An 18,597-nucleotide genomic window follows, 5' to 3' on the forward strand; every position below is an offset into this window, starting at 1 on the left:
GGTGGAGCTACAAGCTCCCAGCCTCACGGAGCTCACTGGGGTGTCATGCTGTGGATTCAAACAGCCTACAAGGAACACATCCAGAGCAGGGCCCGAGGTGGCCTGGGGGAAAGCTCACTTCCCTTGGTGGATGCTGGGAAAAAGGGTCTGCTTAGGACAGGACAAATCCTGGGGAGGGGAAGATCTAGAATTGTGGGTGAGGGAGTCAGCTGGTAGAGGCCCCTGGAACTGACCCCAGGACCAGAGAACCAAGGAGGGCAGGGGTAGCCCTGGCCTACCCAACCTCAATCCCTCTCCCCTTGTTTCCCCTGGGGCCAGGGCAGAGGAGGTCCTTCTTGAAGTCCCTGTGCCTGCTGGGGTTCTCTATGGGGATCCGAGGCCACGTGCTCCCATGCCATGATCATGAGATGAGGATGCCTCCTCTCAGTAACAGTAAAATCTGGTAATTGTGTTGCCCAGACAGCAAGGACAGCAGCACATGATGGGATGGTCCACATGGTCGAGTGGAGGCTGGGTCCCTACCATTGCACTTGTGTGCTAAAGCAAGCAGGCTGTTCTCTGGTGATGAGTGGAAGTGTAGAGACGTAATCTGAAAGCAAGTGGACAAGTACATACACCTCACACACCACAGCACATAGCCAAACCGCCCCCCACCCCTCACCTACCTTTCACTGCTAACCCCTTTGTGCACAGGGCTATGCTTGCCCTTGGGCTGAATCAGACAGACACGGCCCACCCTCTAGGCCTCCCAACCCAGCTCTCCTTCATATTTTCCCCACGTGTCCCACCACTACCTAGGACCAGGTGCATAATCTGCAGGGCCCAACGCACAAGGAAAACGCCAGACCCCTTGTCCTTAAGTTACCCAAAATTTCAAGACAGCAACAGCAGAGTGTTGACCTGAGCATGGGCCCTGGTCTCCCCAGGCTGGCCTGGCTGGCCTGTGTGAAGCGGCAGATGGTGCCCCGGACGTTCACTCATACTGGAGTCCTCCTGAACAGCTCCCAGACGGGAACACTGGCCCCATCTCTCCAGAAATCCCCCGCTGTTGCCCGCTCTGCTCCCGCCCTTCCTGCTGGAAAGAGCCCAGGAGCGCCCCCTGCCCTGCGGATGAGGCCGAGTTCCCTTGGGCCCCTTACCCTCAGCTCTCCCAGCCCTGGGGGCCCTCACTCCCTGCTGTGCCCCCTAACCCTCCCCTGGTTGCGTCCTGTGAGCACCGCGGCGAGCATCTCCGCAGTAACAGGCGCAAGGGGCGTCTCCCCCACAGGGTTCGCGTTTCCTCTGGGTGTTGGTACTGCTGCACCTGTTCGGCGGGGGCTGTCCGGGGGGCCCTGCGGGGCAGATCAGTCCCGCGCGCCCGCCGTGCTGGGGTCTCCCTGGAGGAGCAGCTGGCCCAGCCCGGCCACGTGGGCAACACCCCTGAGGGGCTTCTGAAACGTCAGTCACCACCCAGCCTTCTCCATTGGGTCTGCGGCCGGGACCGAGAGTCCAGCAGGAGCCACTGACCACGCTGGAGCGAACCCGCCAGAGCAGAGACGACGCTCCAGACGCCGGCAAAAGATCGCGGGGGCGGCAGCCCGGTGGTCGGAGCGATAGCCGGAGACCTTAACTCAGACCTGAACACTCCAGCCCACCCGACCCCGTCTCGGATCCCGCCCACATGTGAGTGAGCGGGCCAATCGCAGCTCCCCTCCGTGGTAATTGGCCCAGGGAACAGCACGTGATGCCAACCGGGCCGGAAGTTTCTGGCAGGAGCGAGCCCGCCGACTGAGGAGAGGGAAGGTCGTCCCACCCCGTTCTATCCCGCCCTCTCCGCCCTCCGCGCCCCGCCTCGCTGTCCTCGCCCCTCCTTTCCCCGCCCCGCCCCTGCCCCGCCCCTGCCCCCGCCCCTAGACGCTCGGGCTCGCCCCGCCCCGCCCCCGCCCCTAGACGCTCGGGCTCGCCCCGACCCGCCCCTGACCCCGCCCCCACCCCTAGACGCTCGGGCTCGCCCCGCCCCGCCCCTAGACGCTCGGGCTCGCCCCGCCCCGCCCCGCCCCGCCCGGCCCCGCCCCGCTGAGCCGGCCTCCCTCCAAAGGTTACCGGGTCCGCACCTCCGCACCCAGCCTGGCCTTGGTGAAGGCGGTCTGCAGCCCCGAGAAAAGCCAGGCCCTCTCAACAGTACTCCTTTTCCCAGTTTCGCAGGTATTTTGCTTTTATTTCGTGTTTAACGGCTACGGAGACTTGTCACAATGCTCTTTTAATTTATGCAAATACAAGCGATTAATTGTTTTATGAAGTCTGTGAGGTGGGTAAGATTAATTTGAATTTTCCTGGAAGTGACTTTTAATTATTTGTAACTTGATTATTTGAAACTCGATTTATTTGAATTCGTGGATGCAGAAGCATAAAGTCCAGCTTTCCAAGTGCACTGACTTGAACAGCACAAACAAAAAAGGAATGACATTCACCAACACACCAGACACGTCGGTAGTAACCCATTATCTCACACAGAAGACGAGGCTGAAGACACTAAATTACTTGCAGCGCACTAATCTCCAGAGAGGAGCATCTGAAACCTTGGTCCTGAATCCCACCATCCTCCTGCAAAAAAACGCATGTCCCACAGCTCCAGCAGAACGAGCCCATCAGGAGAATTCCACTGAATGTAGAATTTTGATTCTCAGTTTTGATTAGAGTTCAAGTGTCAGTACCATGCTCTGAGGGCTAGTGGGACAGCATTGTCACACCATCAAACTACTTTATGTTCCATTTGCACTGATGATGAACAAATTTAAGAAATGGCAGCCTTTTCAAAGGGTGGACACAGCTTTGTAGTTTTAAATGTAGGGGAGACTTAAGAAAACCACAAATGTCCAGAGTCCTTTTTGGTAGTCAGTTTTTGTTTTTTCTGGGTTAGGATTCTGAACAGCCATGGCAGCCAGTATAGCATAGGCTTTGTGACTAAGAATTGACTTTCCTACATGATATTACCAGGAGTCCCTGGGATCAGTTAGCTCACATATATGCCTAATACAGCAGAAGTAATGATGGGGACCATTAAAAATAACCCTTGGAAAGAGGTTTTCAAATTTTCATTCACAAAGCAAATCAAGCTTCCTAATTGCTACATCATGGCGGGAAAACTTAGCTCCTACTAGCCGGCAAGCCCTTGCTGTCTGCTTCCTTGTGTGACCTTCACCTCTGTTACAGGAACAGCTCGGCTGCGTTCTCTAGTTCACTCGTGTTCAAAGAACTCGTGGCAGGCGGTGGTAACCATGGCAATGAAGGCCATAAATTCCTGAAAGTCACATTCGCCATCTCCATCGTTGTCCAGTGTTTCCATGACTTTGTCCACAACCTCCTGCTCTTTGATTTCCTAAGAGAGATCAGTCACCCAGCTTGTTTTTAAATGAAATTTAAGGGCATCAAAACATGATTAAAAGTTGGCTGGTTTAAAAAATTTGTATCAGAAACAACGTAAGATATAAAATGCCAAATACCAGAAAGATATCTCCTGTGACCAGGGAACTGTTAACTGGGGGTCTGTGCCTTCTGTACCTTATTTTAGGTCCAGTGGGGCCTGGACTACTTGTAAAGACTGAATGGAACTACCAAGATCTGAAAACCTGCAGGTTGTTATCACTATAATTAAAACAAAACACCTGGGAAAAAAGAATAGCATCTCAATCAGCTGGACATATTGTAAGCAAATGTCTTGAAAGCAAAAAATGAACTTTGTCTCCCCTAAATTTTTCAGTTTCTGTATGTGGAAGTCCCTACAGTGAAGGCTTCCATGCATTTTTATTTTGAAAGTTTTGTTGTTGATGAAGTAACTCTTGGAAGCATGCCCTATAGTTGTGAACTCCGTGTGTTCTTTTTGCCATTTGAGTTGCTTTCTAGGTATCATGGAACTCTTCCTGACAGTTCTACCCAACACAGAACAAACACAGTGCAGGGCCATAAACATGGTTGAAAGAATGTGGTATTGAGCAGTGAAGAAGATCAATGGAGGTTGTTCAGAATAACAATCCCCAGGGCAGCAGAGCTTGGCCTGAAGAAGTTGGGTGTAATGTTCAGTGGCTGCCTTCCATTTAAAACATGTAAAAGACTGAGATTCCAGTGGGGTTTGGGTGGGACCTATGAGCATCGACTAAAAGATGGATGGCAGCAGTGTATTATTTCAATTACATTATAGGTTTACCTCCAAACCGAAATTACCTTGATAAAAGTAGGCGAGCAAACGTTCATGATACCTTGGTATACTTACCTGGAATTACTTATCTTTTATAAATTGTGGTTATCACATGTTAAGCTTTTTCTATATTTTAAAATCAATAATAATAGCAGTTGCTGGTTATTGAGTTTTCACTATATGTTGAGCATTTGACCAACACTATGTCATTTCATCCTTACAACACTCTTTTTCACAGAATAAACTGGGACTTTGATTGTTAAGTTAGAAGGCAGAATTGGTGGGACTGCATAATTGAACATGTGAGTGAGGCAGCTGCCACTTGGACTTGAATGCCTGAGAAACCAGTCACAGAATCAGACTAGGGGATGCCGCCCCAACCCCAACTCAAGCCTGCAGGTCACTTCCTCTGCTCTGGTGGTGCCATTCACGGCATTGGAGTGTTTGGGTGGGGACCCCAGCCAGCTGCAGACAAGTGCTGCCCTGCTGCTGGAACCTGGAGCACGCCCTGGAGCTATCTGGGAGGGTGGCTCCCTGTCACCATCACCATGCCCCAGGGTCCTGCCCTGGCACTCTGGTATTTTCCCTGGAATTAGCTCCTGGTCAGACATTAGTTCACTGGTTCTTTGGCTGGCCTTTTCCCCTGTGTGTGATTAGATCACTTTAGTGACCTTGGTTCTGGGTCAGGTACCAGGTAGATTGCAGTTCATTGCCTTGAGGACACAGACCGGTGTACAGTAAAGACAATGGGTGGATGATCCAAGGGCAGGAGCTGGTGGGTAGAGAAGCGAGTCCTTGATGAGGTGTCTGGACATCCTTTTACCATGGGACAGAGTGGGACCTGCATAGGGAAGGAGACCTCATGCAGCTTCCTAAATTAGAGCCCTAAACGAAGATGGTTTCTCTCCAATGTCCCTTATTCCATGAAGCCCCCTGCAAGGCCTCCAGACCTCCAGGGGGTGTAGGGCCCTTATGCCCTCAGTCAAGTAGGTTGTGGCCCTTCATTGATGTGCCAGCTTGGGTGCCACAGAAGCAGAGGCCATGTCCTTGGGCCTGTGTCTTTCCCAGTTTTGAACATCATGAGTGGTCAGTAAATGTTTACTGAGTGAACGGTGTCTTTTTCACCATGGTGGATACTAAACATCTAGCTAAAACTAAAAGAGTTCTTTTCCCCCAAACAAAAACTTATCTTTTTATATGCACCATGGTCCCTGATAAGTCATGAGTCTACTTCCCATTCATTCTGCCATCATTGCTATAAGTCCTGAGAGTTTCCAGGGAAAAGTCAGCATTATTTGGAATCTGTACTTCTGCCTTGGGACAACAGTTTTTTCTTGATGTTCCTACCATACACACAAAACAAATGAAAATGAAGACGAAGGAGCTCAGCTAGGCTAGCCTCCATAATGAGGATTCAGTCATGCAAACACGTTTTCAGAAGCAACCTAGGAGTCCTGAAACAGACCTGGAATCACCTTCATAGCTGCTCAGGAGAGAAAGTGCACAGGTGGTCTTGTAAGTGGAGAGGAGAATGCAGAAACTGTCAACTTTAAAAAGACTCACCTCTAAAAAGTGGGAAAGCTCGTTGTTGATGAGCTCCTTGAGTTCGGATTTCTTCAGCTTGTGCTTGTCGCCCTCCCTTCCAGAATATTGATGGAAAACGTCAATGAGGGCCACCACGGCCTTCTCCAACTCAGACATCCTAGGGGTCCACAGAGGAAAAATGCCTTCTCATGCTTTTTGCCTTCTTTTACATAGAACAGTTAACATGTCACCTATACAGACCCAGACCCAGGGGAGGGGGCTGAGCCAGCCTTGGTGCATCTCCCATGCAGGGCATTCTGGGAACTCGCTCAGTGTCACCGTTCTCCCATCCACTTTTTAGATCCACTCTCTCTTCTTCCCCTCCCTCCTCTGTCCCTGTTGACAAACTCCCAGCCCTCTGGCTTCTGGTTGGGTTTGGCCAATGGGAAACTTCAAATTCAAAAATATGAAAACAGAGCAGAGAGGGAGTTCTGGGATTGATCCCTACCTCCTCCCTTGGGCTACCTTCTGCCCTGGCAGGGCTCCAAGTGACAGTGCAGGTGAGCAGAGCAGCAGCTACAAGCTGTTAGGATTCATCAGAAAGAAGTAAGGTGACTAGCAGTCAAATGAGGGTACAAACCTCGATAGTATTCTTATATTCTGTCAGTAAACAATTGGAAAACAGGAGGAGAATCCCATTCACACAGTAGCACATACAAATTACTAAGAATGAGTTTAGTATGAAAAATGCAGGTCCTTCTGAAAGATTATAAGGATCATAGAATGTAGGAATCTGCTTACCTTTAAATTAGTATATACATTTAGATCATTTTAATAAAAATCTTTACTGGAAAAATAAGTATGTTAGAATTCCCCCACATTTTTTTGATAAAGAAGATCAATGAAAGGTACCTGGATCTACCAGAATCAGAAATGTACTCTCAGGTTATACAGGTAAGCTCATTCCGCTACAGGAACAGACTAGTGCAGAAGGAGCCCCAGCCAGGTATTTATTTAGTATCCAAGGAGATGCTGCCACATGTGAATGGGGGAAATGCCGCTTATTAACTGCAGTGAGTGTTTCTCTGCAGTTATCAAAGTCAAGAACTCTCTGCTTCCCTCAGTGTGCACCTTATGCCATGGCCTGTAAGCTGAAGAAACACCTGGTCAGTCCTGGGGATTAGGCATATTTGACAAAGGACAGTTTCTCTGCTGTTTCACAAGACTGCGACACTCAGCCAGAGACATTGACCAACTTTTGACCTTGAATTCTTATCATTAAAGAATTTTAGCCCTGGCCGGTTTGGTTCAGCGGTTAGAGCGTCGGCCTGCGGTCCAGAGAGACCCGGGTTCAGTTCCCGCTAAGAGCACGTACCTCAGTTGCAGTTTGTCAACGGCCCTCTTTGGGTCGTGCGGGTGGCAACCACTTGATGTGTCCCTTTCACGTTGATGTCTCCCTCTCTCTCTCCTTCCCACTCTATCTGAACAAAAAATGGAAAAATGTCCTCGGGTGAGGATAAAAAAAAGAATTTTAGCACTGTCATAGTTAAAGATCAATACAAGAATTACATCTAATTGTTGAAAAAGCATTTCCTTGTTGAATATGTCATATCAAAAATAACTTGGAATAAAATATTTAAATTTTTATTTATTTCTGATTTCCCAAGGGAAAGAGAATTGAGGATTTTTGTCTTGGCCTGATCTTTGCTAAAGTCACACTATTAATTATCATATAATTAATCAGATATATCAAATGTAGATAGAACAATCCAGATGGATTAAAATCTAACATTTCCTGCTTTCTTATCCTTTGTACTCAAATTTCGATTATTGATCTTTTTTTTTAAAGAAACGAAACAAGCCTCAGTTGATTAGAGTGTCATCCTGATATGCCAAAGTTGCGGGTTCAATCCCCAGTCAGGGCACATACAAGAATCAACCAATGAATGCATAAATAAGTGGAACAACAAATTTCTCTTTCTTTCTCTCTCTCCCTCTCTCCCTCTCTTTCTTGCCCCTTCTCTCTCTCTCTTTAAAAAAAACAAAATACTTTTACATCATCTTGATGCTTTTCAAAGTCCACGATGTTTTGGGGAAGATGAAGGTAAAGTATTATTACTTTTCTTGTGAAGTCTAACTAGTGGTTTTTTTTTGTTTTTTTAATCCTCACCGGAGGATATTTTTCCATTTATTTTCAGATAGAGTGGGGTGGGGGTTGGTGGTGGAGAGAAACATCAGTGTGAGATTGGTTGCCTCCTGCACAACCCACACTGGGGCCAGGGATAGAACTGCCAGCGAGGTACCTGCCCTTGACAGGAATCGAACCTGAGACTCTTTGTTCTACGGGCCAATGCTCTAACCACTTAGCCAAACCAGCCAGAGCAGGACTTTTTTAAAAGGAAAAGCATAAAACATATACTTCATATGTTTTAAAATGCCATAAAATGGGATTTTCTTTATAACCATACTACAAGTTAATTTTTTTCCTGTTAAATTCTTCCCTTTGATTAAGAAACAATTTTTTAAAGCTTATCATTTAAGAGAAATGGAAATCAAATAACCATGTTTATTTTTCACTTCATTCTGTGAATGTATTCCAGCATTAAACTTTTTATATAAAAAACAACAGAACTTTTGGGCTTTAACTCCTGAGGAGGACACATCCCACATGATGTGAGGGTCCCTCTAAGGAATGGGCCCTACCTACCTGAGAACTTACAAGACTGATGAAAGTTAAACCCACCACAAACGCCGATTTCTTTGGCCTAATTTATGATTTACTTGTAAAGACCGTTCATTTGTCATGGAATTTCTGAGGGGTGTCTAGAGGACCCTGACATTTCCCTTTGAGGGAAACTGGAACACCAAGAAGCAGTCCTGTGCCCAGGGCCAGGGCAGGAGCTAGGAGGAGAGAAAACCTTCCTCTGGAAGATAGGGCTAAACTAGCATCAGGTTGCCCACCCTCCTCAGCCCTGCCAGGCAAAAATCCTCTTTAAAGAGGGAAGAGTCAATATCTGTGGTACTTCCGGGGAAATGTCAGCAATCACTCCTGAGCCCCAGACTGAGGTTTCTCCAGTTTACGGTGAGAAAAATGGGTAAAATGAACCTCTAGCTGTCTAGGCTTGAGGCAGACATGTCCACAACTCAGTAGTAAGATCCACACTTTTGAAATGCTGCAATTATCTAAAGGGGCTTTTTAAACTACCACCCAGTTCTCCAAACCACTGCCCCTCCCCCGAAAAAGAGCAGCTTTTGCCCCCTCACGTAGTGATCTTGGTCGCTCTTCGTGGTCACCTCCTGGCTGCAGCGTCCTGAGTGGCAGGAATCGTGGGCAGGGGCAGCCTTTTATTCCTTCCTCTGGGCGTGGGCCCCTTGTGCAGTCCCACTGCAGGCCCAGGCAGCCAATGGGGGCCTAGGACAGGGTGGGGGTGGCCCAGGCAGCCAGGCCTGCACACAGGGCTGCATTGACAAAGCTGCCACCCGGGACTACACTTGGGCCAAGGAAGAAAACAGCCTGTGGGGCAGGAAGTGGGGAGTCAGCTTTTTGTGCTATTTTTAATTTATACATGAATATTAATGTTCTTCTAAAAGCAAGGTTGGGAATGGAGAGAGGAGACAGATTAATTGATTCAAACAACGCAAATGTTCAGCCAAGAACGCAAAGAGTCCAAGTGCAGGCTGGCCCATGCTGTTTTCCAGTGGAGAGGCCCCTGTGTGCTCTCCTGTCTCCACCCCCCCACCTGGCCCCCACCAGCAGGCAGGATGCCCCATGGACATCTGTACCCTGAGCTAAGCACTGCTGCCTCGAGAAGCCACAGAGCCCAGCATCTGCAGGCAAAATAGATACTTAATGCATTTAGGGGGAAATCCTTGTTTAATATGATTGAGCGAATATACCAGCCATACCCCAAGGCCTCCTCCTTTATCCCAGGGTGAACAGTCACAGATTTTCATGTACTGTCCCAGTACTCTGTTCTGCAAAGGTACAGGTTCTGTGCCTCACTGAGACTGAGGCCCCACAGCCAGCCACTGGGAAGCCAGGCCCAGCCTCCCGCCACCCATCTTCAACGGCCCTCTACCTGAGATGTTTTCAAGCAGAAACTCAAAAGGTAGGCATTCCTTTAGATGATTATTCAAAACACATTGGCTCCAAAGTCATCAAAAGATGCCTGAACCATGATCAGGGCCCTTCTGACTCAGGTTCACAGTGGCCATGGAAGAATCCAATGCACAAAGATATCTGTGGATACAATTGTTTTGTTGTTATCTGTTTTACTGGGAACTTCTTGTCTATTCAACACCCAGAAGTGTGGCCTGGAAATAGCACCAGCTGTGAGCCTTGGGACCTGAGTTGTCCCAGCCTGAACACCCAGCCTTGACTGTGGAAGAAACAATGAGCCCGGTTTACAGGGGGGTCTGCAGGATATGGTGCTGCCACCCTGAAGTGTAGCACTGGCCACACTCAGGGTGACCCTGCACACAGTGGTGAAGGGAAGTCCTCTCAGGGGCTGGACTTAGACCAGCACATTGCATTGTCCATGTCATGCAGTGCATGGATGTGTATTAATTCAGGGGAGGCTCCTAATATTTGGTCAGCAATTTGGAAGGAACAGGATTGGAAACTTGGCTCTGGAAGAGGCATGTGGATGGACCTCTGAATGAGCACAGTCTGAATGCATTTGTGTTCCCAGTGAATGCCCATCAATAGGCACACACTGCTGAAGAGGCTCTGAATAATCAGCTGGAAAGTGATCGACCCTGTGGGTGTCAGAGCTGAATAGTGCCCTAGACATGTCTTGTCCAAGTACTTGGTTCAACCAGCTCTGACTGCCTCCACTCCAGGGGTTGCTCAGTGTGTCCATGAGTGAAGTGACTAAGTGGCAGGCATGGATGTGCGCCTGTGCTCATCATCATGGCCTTCCTCTCACCAAAGCTGAGTAGGACACTGCTGCTGTTGGGTTCCTGAGCTGCCAGCAGTCCTGTGGTGAGCAGTCAGACGCCTGGTGGACGATTGATTACATTGGACCTCTTCCATCATAGAAGGGGCAGAGATCTGTTCTCATTGGAGTAGACATATATTCTGGGTGTGGATTTGACTTCCCTGTCAGTCCTGCTTCTGTGAGCACCAACATCCATGACCGCACTAAAGCCTAGTCCACTGTAATGGCATCTGGGCAGCACTGCATGTGATCAAGGAGCTCATTTCAAGCAAAGGAAGTGCAGCAGTGGGCTCATGCCCACGAACTAAGTGGTGTTATCACACATCCCATAACTCAGAAGTGGTTGACCCCAGTTGAAAGGTGAAATAGCTTCCGAAGAGTGAGTTATGATGCCAGATAGGAAGCAACATCCTGGAAGGGTGGGGTTCCATACTACAGGATAAATATATACTTTGAACTCCTTATGCCTCTGAACCAACAGGCAAAAAAGGGTTAATCTACTGGCTTGAGTGATTGATCCCAATTACCACCGTGGATGTTGAGTTACTGCAACACAATGAAGGCAAGGAGGACTATGGCACCCAGAGGCATCTGGGCAACTGGGGCATCTCTTAATACTTTCATAACCAATGGTAAAGGTTAATGAAAACAACAACCAAAAAAAAAAGAAAAAAAAAGCCAGACTACTGAAGACTCAGGTCCTTCAGAAATGAAGGTTTGGGTCACTCTACCCACCAAGGAACCCAGAGTAGGTTCTAACTGAGCACAAAGGAGCTATGGAACGGACAGTTGAGAAAGGAAGCCATGCTGTTACATACAATCTCACTACCAGTTACACAAATGAGGACTATAGCAGCTTTGCATAGTATTTTGTTTGTTATATGCATGTATTTATTTACTAACCCATTTTCTTTACTCCTCTCCAACTTTTATTTTATAAATGAGTTGTTGGAGGTTAGCATTTCAGTTTAATCTTTAGGTAACTGAATTTTCAGTGGAACCATAACTGAATTTGAGGAGTAAGTGTAATGGCAGGTACCATGACCGCTGGGACTGTGCATCTTCTCATTTGGAGAAGAACTTCTTCATTTGTCACAAAGCTGGTTGTGTCTTTTTAGGGAGAAATATAGAATTATTTAGTTGTTGTAGGGGAGTCCAAATGTGTGTGGAATATTACTGATGGACACTGAGTAGCCAAAGGGTGGACTTGCCGCTCTAGATTTATTGCCTCTCAGGTCTGATTCTCTGCTTCAGCACCTGCATAGCACTCAAGGACTTTCTAACTGTGGCTCCTTACAGTAAGCCTGATGTGAAGTTTTGTACTGAGGGTGTTAGAAGGGGGAAGGGGCTTCCTTCCATGTTGTGCTTTGTCACCTTCTTCCGGTCCTTCACAGCATCTGGTAGTGCTCTGCCCCAGCCACATGTCCAGAGAAGGCAGCCCTTGGTGACTTTGCAGCCTGGCCTGGGCCATGGCTATTGCACCCTGGTTCTCCTGACCTGGACACAGCACACTCCAGAACTTGCATTCATATCAGCTCCCTACTGTCTCTGCATGTCTACCCACCAGCCTCAGCATGCCCTGGAGGTTGTTCTCATGATCTTCCTGGTGTGGTCATTGCAAGGCCCAGACTCACATTCACAGTGGCACCCCAGCCCCCTCTATGTACCCCACCCCTGGCCTTGGCTCATCTGTGGTCTCTAGGGTTGTGTCAAGAATTGTGAAGGGCTGCACTTTTACCTGCTGTAGGCTAACCAGTTGGCATGTTCTTGTTTCACAGATGCTGGTAGAAGGCACGAGGTTCCTGGGTCAGAGTTTACTCACGAAGAAACAATGGGCAGAGCTGCAAGTTTACGGTGGTCCCCCTAGTCCACGGCTGTGAGGCAGATGGGCCTGGATGAGGGCGTATATGTACAGGGTATGTGTCCCAGGAAGGCTCACTGAGCTGGGGGTCTTGCTGCTTCCACACCAAATGGTGACAAACCCATCCTTTGTCCTCCCTCCTCAGGGTTGCTCCCTGCAACAGCCCTGAGCAGTCGCCTGGATAAAATGTGGCAAGGGCCTTGCATTCTTGGCGTGCCTGGCAGTAACAGCAGGGCACTCAAGGCCATGGGGGTTTCCTGTGCCAGCAGGCATTCCTATTGCCCCTGCCTGTGGACCAGCTCTCACCTGGGCAGACAGCAAACTTCTCCAACATGGTATGAACCCCAGGCTTGGGAAGGGTCCCCCTTCTAAGCCTGTTCTTCCTTGGTTATTTTCCCTCAGCCATAGGCTGCCCTTTCTGTAGGTTCCACCACAATTGATTAAATCACTGGCCAGTGGTGAGTAACTCACCCCTGAGTTTGGGGGTAGGGCTGAAAAGTCCAACCCCCTAATCACAAGGTTGGTTTCACTGGTGACTAGCTTTCTCTGTGCAGTTACTGTCCTGTTGCAGTTTCATAATTCTTATGTTAAACTTGACCTGTTTAAATTACTGTGTGGTTTCTGTCTCTTGAATAGACCCAGACTGATACATTAGGCAGCAAGAAAAATAAGCATTTATTAATTTTTACTTTTCTTCTGTTAGTCTAAAATGATTTCAAAATAAAAAATTTGAACATATACTATATGGAAAAAGTAAACTTAGCGAAGGAACAAAATGGAGGAAAACAATAGAGCTGATGCCTGAAATCAACAGTTAGTTTTTGAATATATAAAATCCCCAGACTGATGTACTATGATATTTATTTATTTATTTATTTATTTATTTATTTATTTATTCCAACAGAACACTTCCAACACCAAATATGTGTTTTTCTTCCTCACACCAGTCAATTCTTCTATACCAGCAGGGTGTCCTACAATTCGGTACAGTTCTGACTCCATCTACCTGGAGTTCATGCAGACCCCACAGGTTAGGGGCTCAGTCCCACAAGACTGTCCCCACCTCAGACATCAATTGCAAGTCCTGGGCCACACATACTTCTAACTGATTGCCTATAAATTGGGGGTTCCTATGACCATCTCCTCAGGCTCAATAATTTGCTAAAACAGCTCACAGAATCAGGAAAACAGTTTACTTACTATTACCAGTTTATTATCAAGACTACAACTCTGGAATAGCCAAATGGAAGAGATGCGTAGGGTGAGGTTCGGGGGAAGTGATAATGGAGCGCCCTTGCTCTCCGGGTGCACCCTTCCCCCAGCACCGCCACCATGTGTTCACCAACCTGGAAGTTCTCTGAACCCCATCTTTTTGGGGTTTTATGAAGGTTTCATTATGTAGCCACAATTGATTAAATCACTGGCCAGTGGTGAGTAACTCACCCCTGAGTTCGGGGTTAGGGCTGAAAAGTCCAACCCCCTAATCACAAGGTTGGTTTCACTGGTGACTAGACAGACCCCATCCTGAAGCTCTCTAGGGGCCCAAGAGTCACCTCATTAGCATAATGTCAAATGTGATTGAAAGGTACTCACTGGGAATAACAGAAGATGCTCCTCTCACCCCAACATCCAGGAATTACAGGGTTTTAGAAGCACTGTGCCAGGAACTAGGGTAAAGACCAAATATATATATATATATTTCTTACTATATCACATTATCACATGATGTAATAAGACATTGTAAACATAAATAGCCCATCTAGAAAGGCATATGTCCTATTACCCAAATAATAAAAAAGCTTGAGGAGACAGAGAACCACAGAGGCTGGTTGTTGGATAGCAATCACTACCTGACTGTGTGTGACCCTGGAAGAAAGACGTCTACTGTGAGTGACCCTGGACTGACTCCTCTGGCTCTACTGTCTCTGTAGCCAAAAGCCATCTGCTTGGTTAATTGCCCAGCATTTCCATCTGCAAAGCTGTGGGTAACTGGGAGGAGATGAGAGAGGCTCAGACTCTCCCACGTCTAGGCCACAGTCGCTGTCAATGCCAAAGGCACCTCGTGTGACCTAGTGGTGAAGGTCTGCTGAGGGGTTGGCTCCCAGAGCGGGGTGCGGGGTTTCAGCATTGCTTATGGTACAGAAGGGGTCCACTTTCCAGGCAGGAGTGACTTCTCCATCCGGGCAGTGGGCACAAGGCTTCTGTCAAGGTCGTCTCCTGTCCCTTAGAGGCTCTTGTCCCTTCAGCCTACTCTTCATCTACTCAGCAAACCTTTGCGCCAATTAGTTCAGAGAGCAGAACTGGGCCTCGCTGAGTCTGTTCATGGGGCAGGAAGAGTCGTTCTGGCTCGAGTTTTCCAGGAGGAAAGGCCTTGGGCAGCAACATTGTTCTCTTGCACAAAGGGCTGCCATGCGCCACCAAGCTGCTCATGAGGTTGGTGACAGTGACCCATGCCCATTGGGAGAAAAGGATGCCTGTGTTCTAACGGGACGTGGGAGAAGGGACAAAGGCTTCTGTTGTAGTAATTGCAAGTGTGGAGGTGATGAGAATTAATTGTCTTTCCTGTTCTAAAGAAGGCTGCTACCAGCCACAGGAGGCCAGGGGTGAGGGCTCATGGCTGGAATTGTGGGGCTGGGTTCAAATCCTCTGTGGAGACACCTTTAGCAAATGACTTAACCTTTCTCAGCCTCAGTGAAAGTGGGGAAGTGGTACCCCTCAGGGGATTGTTGGTAGAGTAAATGAAATTTTGCACACCTGCATGTGTGTGTGACCATGTATAGAGTATAGGATGAAGAGCCAAATACACTTGATTAATGGTCATCATGATCATAAATGTACTATGCTTGTTTTTTAAAAGAACCTGGACCTGTCAAGTGAACTCCTGGTATAGAAGGCAGACAAAGCAAAGCAAAGGACAGGACAGAGATTTCTTTCTGAGCCAGCAGATGAGGGTCCAAAAGTGCGGAATGAACTCACTGGCTAATTTAGAATACTCTGAGTCCAGGAGGCCCTCAAACTGGCAAATTGTGATAGCGTATCTGTATTTTGTGAGTATCATGTTTTATTATTTTTATACCACACCAAATTCCATGAATCCATTTGGTTTCTAACCAGTCATTCCAAAATCGCTGCTCCCTTCCAGAAGGGCAGCCCAGCGTGAGCAGAGCTACTGGGGTTTGCTTTGGATCCATGGCAACATTAGGGCCAGCTCAAAACAGCAGGGTTTTTGTTTTTGTTCTTCAAGTTTTTCTTTTTCTTTTAATTTTGAGATGGAGCTGGATCTGGGAGCACAGCAAGCACACTTTCCTCAGCCTGGCTTTATGTGTGTGAAGTTTCTTGCCCAGGGAACTGTGTCTTGGTCAAATTTGAGAGGAGGAGCTCAACTGATGCCCGGGAAAGGCATCAGTAGGAAAATCACATTTTCCCCTTTGATAGATCACAAATACTTATTTGAATATACTTTTTATAACTTTTAAGGACTCTTGGAAATTTGCCATAAAGTCATATCAAGTTTAAAGTTTAAAATATCACTATATTTGCCTGTTTGCTTTTTTTACTCAATGGAACATATTTAAAACTTTACTCGGTGATCATCACACATTTTTATAGCTTTGTCCTCTTGTGGGCCCGGAATAGCACACACTATTCAATCACATTAAGCTAAATGAACAACAAAAAGCTAATCAATTGATTGTTAAAATTGTTAAACTAATGAAGATACATACACCTTGATTTAAAAAATGCTTCTGTGAGACTGAACCGTCTCCAGCAAGAACGATCCAGGAGGTGGCAGTGAGTTCATTATTTTGAGATTTAAATAGAGAATGTACTGAAGAAAATAGAGAATATGAAAGATATGGATGTGTAAATCAGAACACTTAATTCCTAGTGGTATAGAATTTTATGTTTTCCTTCTAATAGTTATTCCTTTTATTTATTTATTGACTTACTTGCATTATTGTGCTGGGCAGGATTTCCTTTTGGTGTGTATTGGTTTGTTATTATTTTAAATCTACTTGTTATGGCTTAAATGAAGTTTTGATCTAAGGGTGAATTTGTTTACATGGTGAGGGGGTTGTGTCAGGATGACGTCATCAAAACTGTGCTTACTGATAGAAACAGATGGAGGAACAACTATTATGTAATGTAAAGATTTTTTAAATTTAATTTTAAAAATATTTTTATTGTTTTTTTAGAGAGAGAGGAAGGGAGAGAGAGATAGAAACTTCGATGTGAGAGACATACATCAATTGATCACCTCCTGCACGCCTCCACTGGGGACTGAGCCCGAAACCTAGGCATGTGCCCTGACCAGGAATTGAAACGGGACCTCTCAGTCCATGGGGCAACACTCAGTCCACTGAGCCACATTGGTCAGGCTCATGTAATGACCTTTTAAACTTGAATACCAAGAGTCTGTGAGCACTTACCGAGAGTATTCAGTCTGGGTAAAACTACTTTTTGCTGATCTAAATAGCTCTCTGAAGACCTTGGGGCATTAGCTCCTGCCATGGTCCGGCTACTCTCTGCCAGCAGAGACGAAAACTGTGCAGTGGCCCGAGGAGACCACCTTGCCCACTGGTGCCTTCCTTCCACTAGCACCGTGCTCTAGTGACAAGGGAATTGCAGTTGGCACTGGCAGCTGGACATCAGCTGTTGGTTGGTTAAGCTGACTTCCGAGACCTGAGAACCAACTTGTAGAAATGTACACCTCAACTAAATTTGGATTTAATTTCTTTCATCTCCCTTTTGCCTGGAATAATAGCATACTTAATCTAGCATTGGTTTGGAGTGTATTGGCTTATTAAGAGATATTATCCTGTCTACCATTGGCTCATGAGATATTATGTTAAAATTCCCACAGTGAACTGTTAAATAAATTATTGGCAAAGACACTCTCAGTCACTGAGCATAGTTTTTCTGTGAACAAATACATTGAATAGAAGTGATGAAAGTGGATACAAAGGTCTTGTTTCTAATAAAAACTTTCAATATAACATCTTTAAGGATGATTTTAGTGATAGGGTTTTGATAGATGCCTTTTATCAGGCATCTTGTCAAATCCTTTTTCTTATTTATTGAAATTATTGTATATTTTTTCTCCTTTATTCTGTTAATATGGTGAATTACATTAGTTTTCAAGTAGGGCTGAAAGGGCCTCCCCCCTAATCACAAGGTTAGTTTCTTTGGTGACTAGACCCCATCCTGAAGCTCTCTAGGGGCCCACAGAGTCATCTCATTAGCATAATCTCAAATATGCTTGAAAGGTACTCATTGGGAATAACAGAAGATGCTCCTCTCACCTCATCACCTAGGGAATTACAGGGTTTTAGAAGTGCTGTGCCAGGAACCAGGACGAAGAGCAAGTATATATATGTTTCTTCTTATATCACATTATCATATGATCTAATAAGACACTGTAAACATAAGTAGCCCATCTAGAAAGGCATATGTACTATCACCCAAATAATAAAAAAGTTTAGGGAGACAGAGAACCAACAGAGGCTGCTTGTTGGATAGCGATTACTACCTGTGTGTGACCCTGGAAGAAAGATGACTACTGTAAGTGACACTGGACTGACTCCTCTGGCTTTACCATCTCTGTAGCCAAGAGCCATCTACTTGGTTAGTGGCCACGGCACTGTTGAAAACTGCCCAGCATTTCCATTAATTTTCAAGTGTTAGCCCAAGTTTGCATTACTGGGATAAACTCCAGTTGGCCATAATGTATTATATTACCTTCTGTATGTGTATATTGTTGGGCTCGATTTGCTAATGTTTTGTTAAGGCTTTTTGCATCTATTTTTATGAAGGATATTTGTATGTAATTTTTTCCTGTATGGCAGGTATTTGTATTAGAATTATATTTGCGTAATAAATTGGGAAGTGTTCATCCCATATTTTCTTAAAATTTTTAATATTGGTATTATTTCTTATTTACACATTTGATGGAATTAACCAGTGAAACCATGTGGGGCTGGACTTTTCTTTGTGGGAAGTTTTTTTTTTTTTTTTTTTTTTAACACATTTATTAAGTAATATAAATATATATTATACTATAAACCACACTTGGTCATGATATGTAATCGCTTTATATA

At 46.2% G+C, this 18,597-nt stretch overlaps 2 protein-coding genes across 4 annotated transcripts in view; one reads left to right on the plus strand and one right to left on the minus strand.

Annotated features, from left to right (window-relative positions):
• Positions 1 to 3,059: 3,059 nt before the first annotated feature.
• On the minus strand, positions 3,060 to 9,052 carry S100B (S100 calcium binding protein B). Of its 2 annotated transcripts, XM_036243072.1 has the most exons (4): positions 8,963 to 9,012; positions 6,207 to 6,281; positions 5,738 to 5,876; positions 3,060 to 3,358 (listed from the first exon to the last, which is right to left on the minus strand). In XM_036243072.1, exons 3-4 carry the CDS (start codon positions 5,873 to 5,875, stop codon positions 3,218 to 3,220), a joined length of 279 nt encoding a protein of 92 aa, XP_036098965.1. In that variant the 5' UTR covers position 5,876; positions 6,207 to 6,281; positions 8,963 to 9,012; the 3' UTR covers positions 3,060 to 3,217. The 2 variants fall into 2 exon arrangements, with proteins under 2 accessions (XP_036098965.1, XP_036098964.1); XM_036243071.1 differs by lacking the exon at positions 6,207 to 6,281 and having other exon boundaries at positions 8,963 to 9,052.
• A 3,466-nt stretch (positions 9,053 to 12,518) lies between these two features.
• The window catches only part of PRMT2 (protein arginine methyltransferase 2), a 36,613-nt gene continuing 30,534 nt past the window's right edge, over positions 12,519 to 18,597 (plus strand). Inside the window, exon 1 of one of the 2 annotated variants that reach the window (XM_036243069.1) lies at positions 12,519 to 12,554. The gene's annotated coding sequence lies outside the window, so the exon portion shown is untranslated. Of the gene's footprint in view, positions 12,555 to 12,771; positions 12,835 to 18,597 lie in introns of those variants that run through there. The other variant, XM_036243070.1, reaches the window with a different exon arrangement.

This window comes from Molossus molossus, unplaced genomic scaffold (genome assembly GCF_014108415.1).
Source record: "Molossus molossus isolate mMolMol1 unplaced genomic scaffold, mMolMol1.p scaffold_m16_p_5, whole genome shotgun sequence".
In the NCBI taxonomy this organism is placed as follows: domain Eukaryota; kingdom Metazoa; phylum Chordata; class Mammalia; order Chiroptera; family Molossidae; genus Molossus; species Molossus molossus.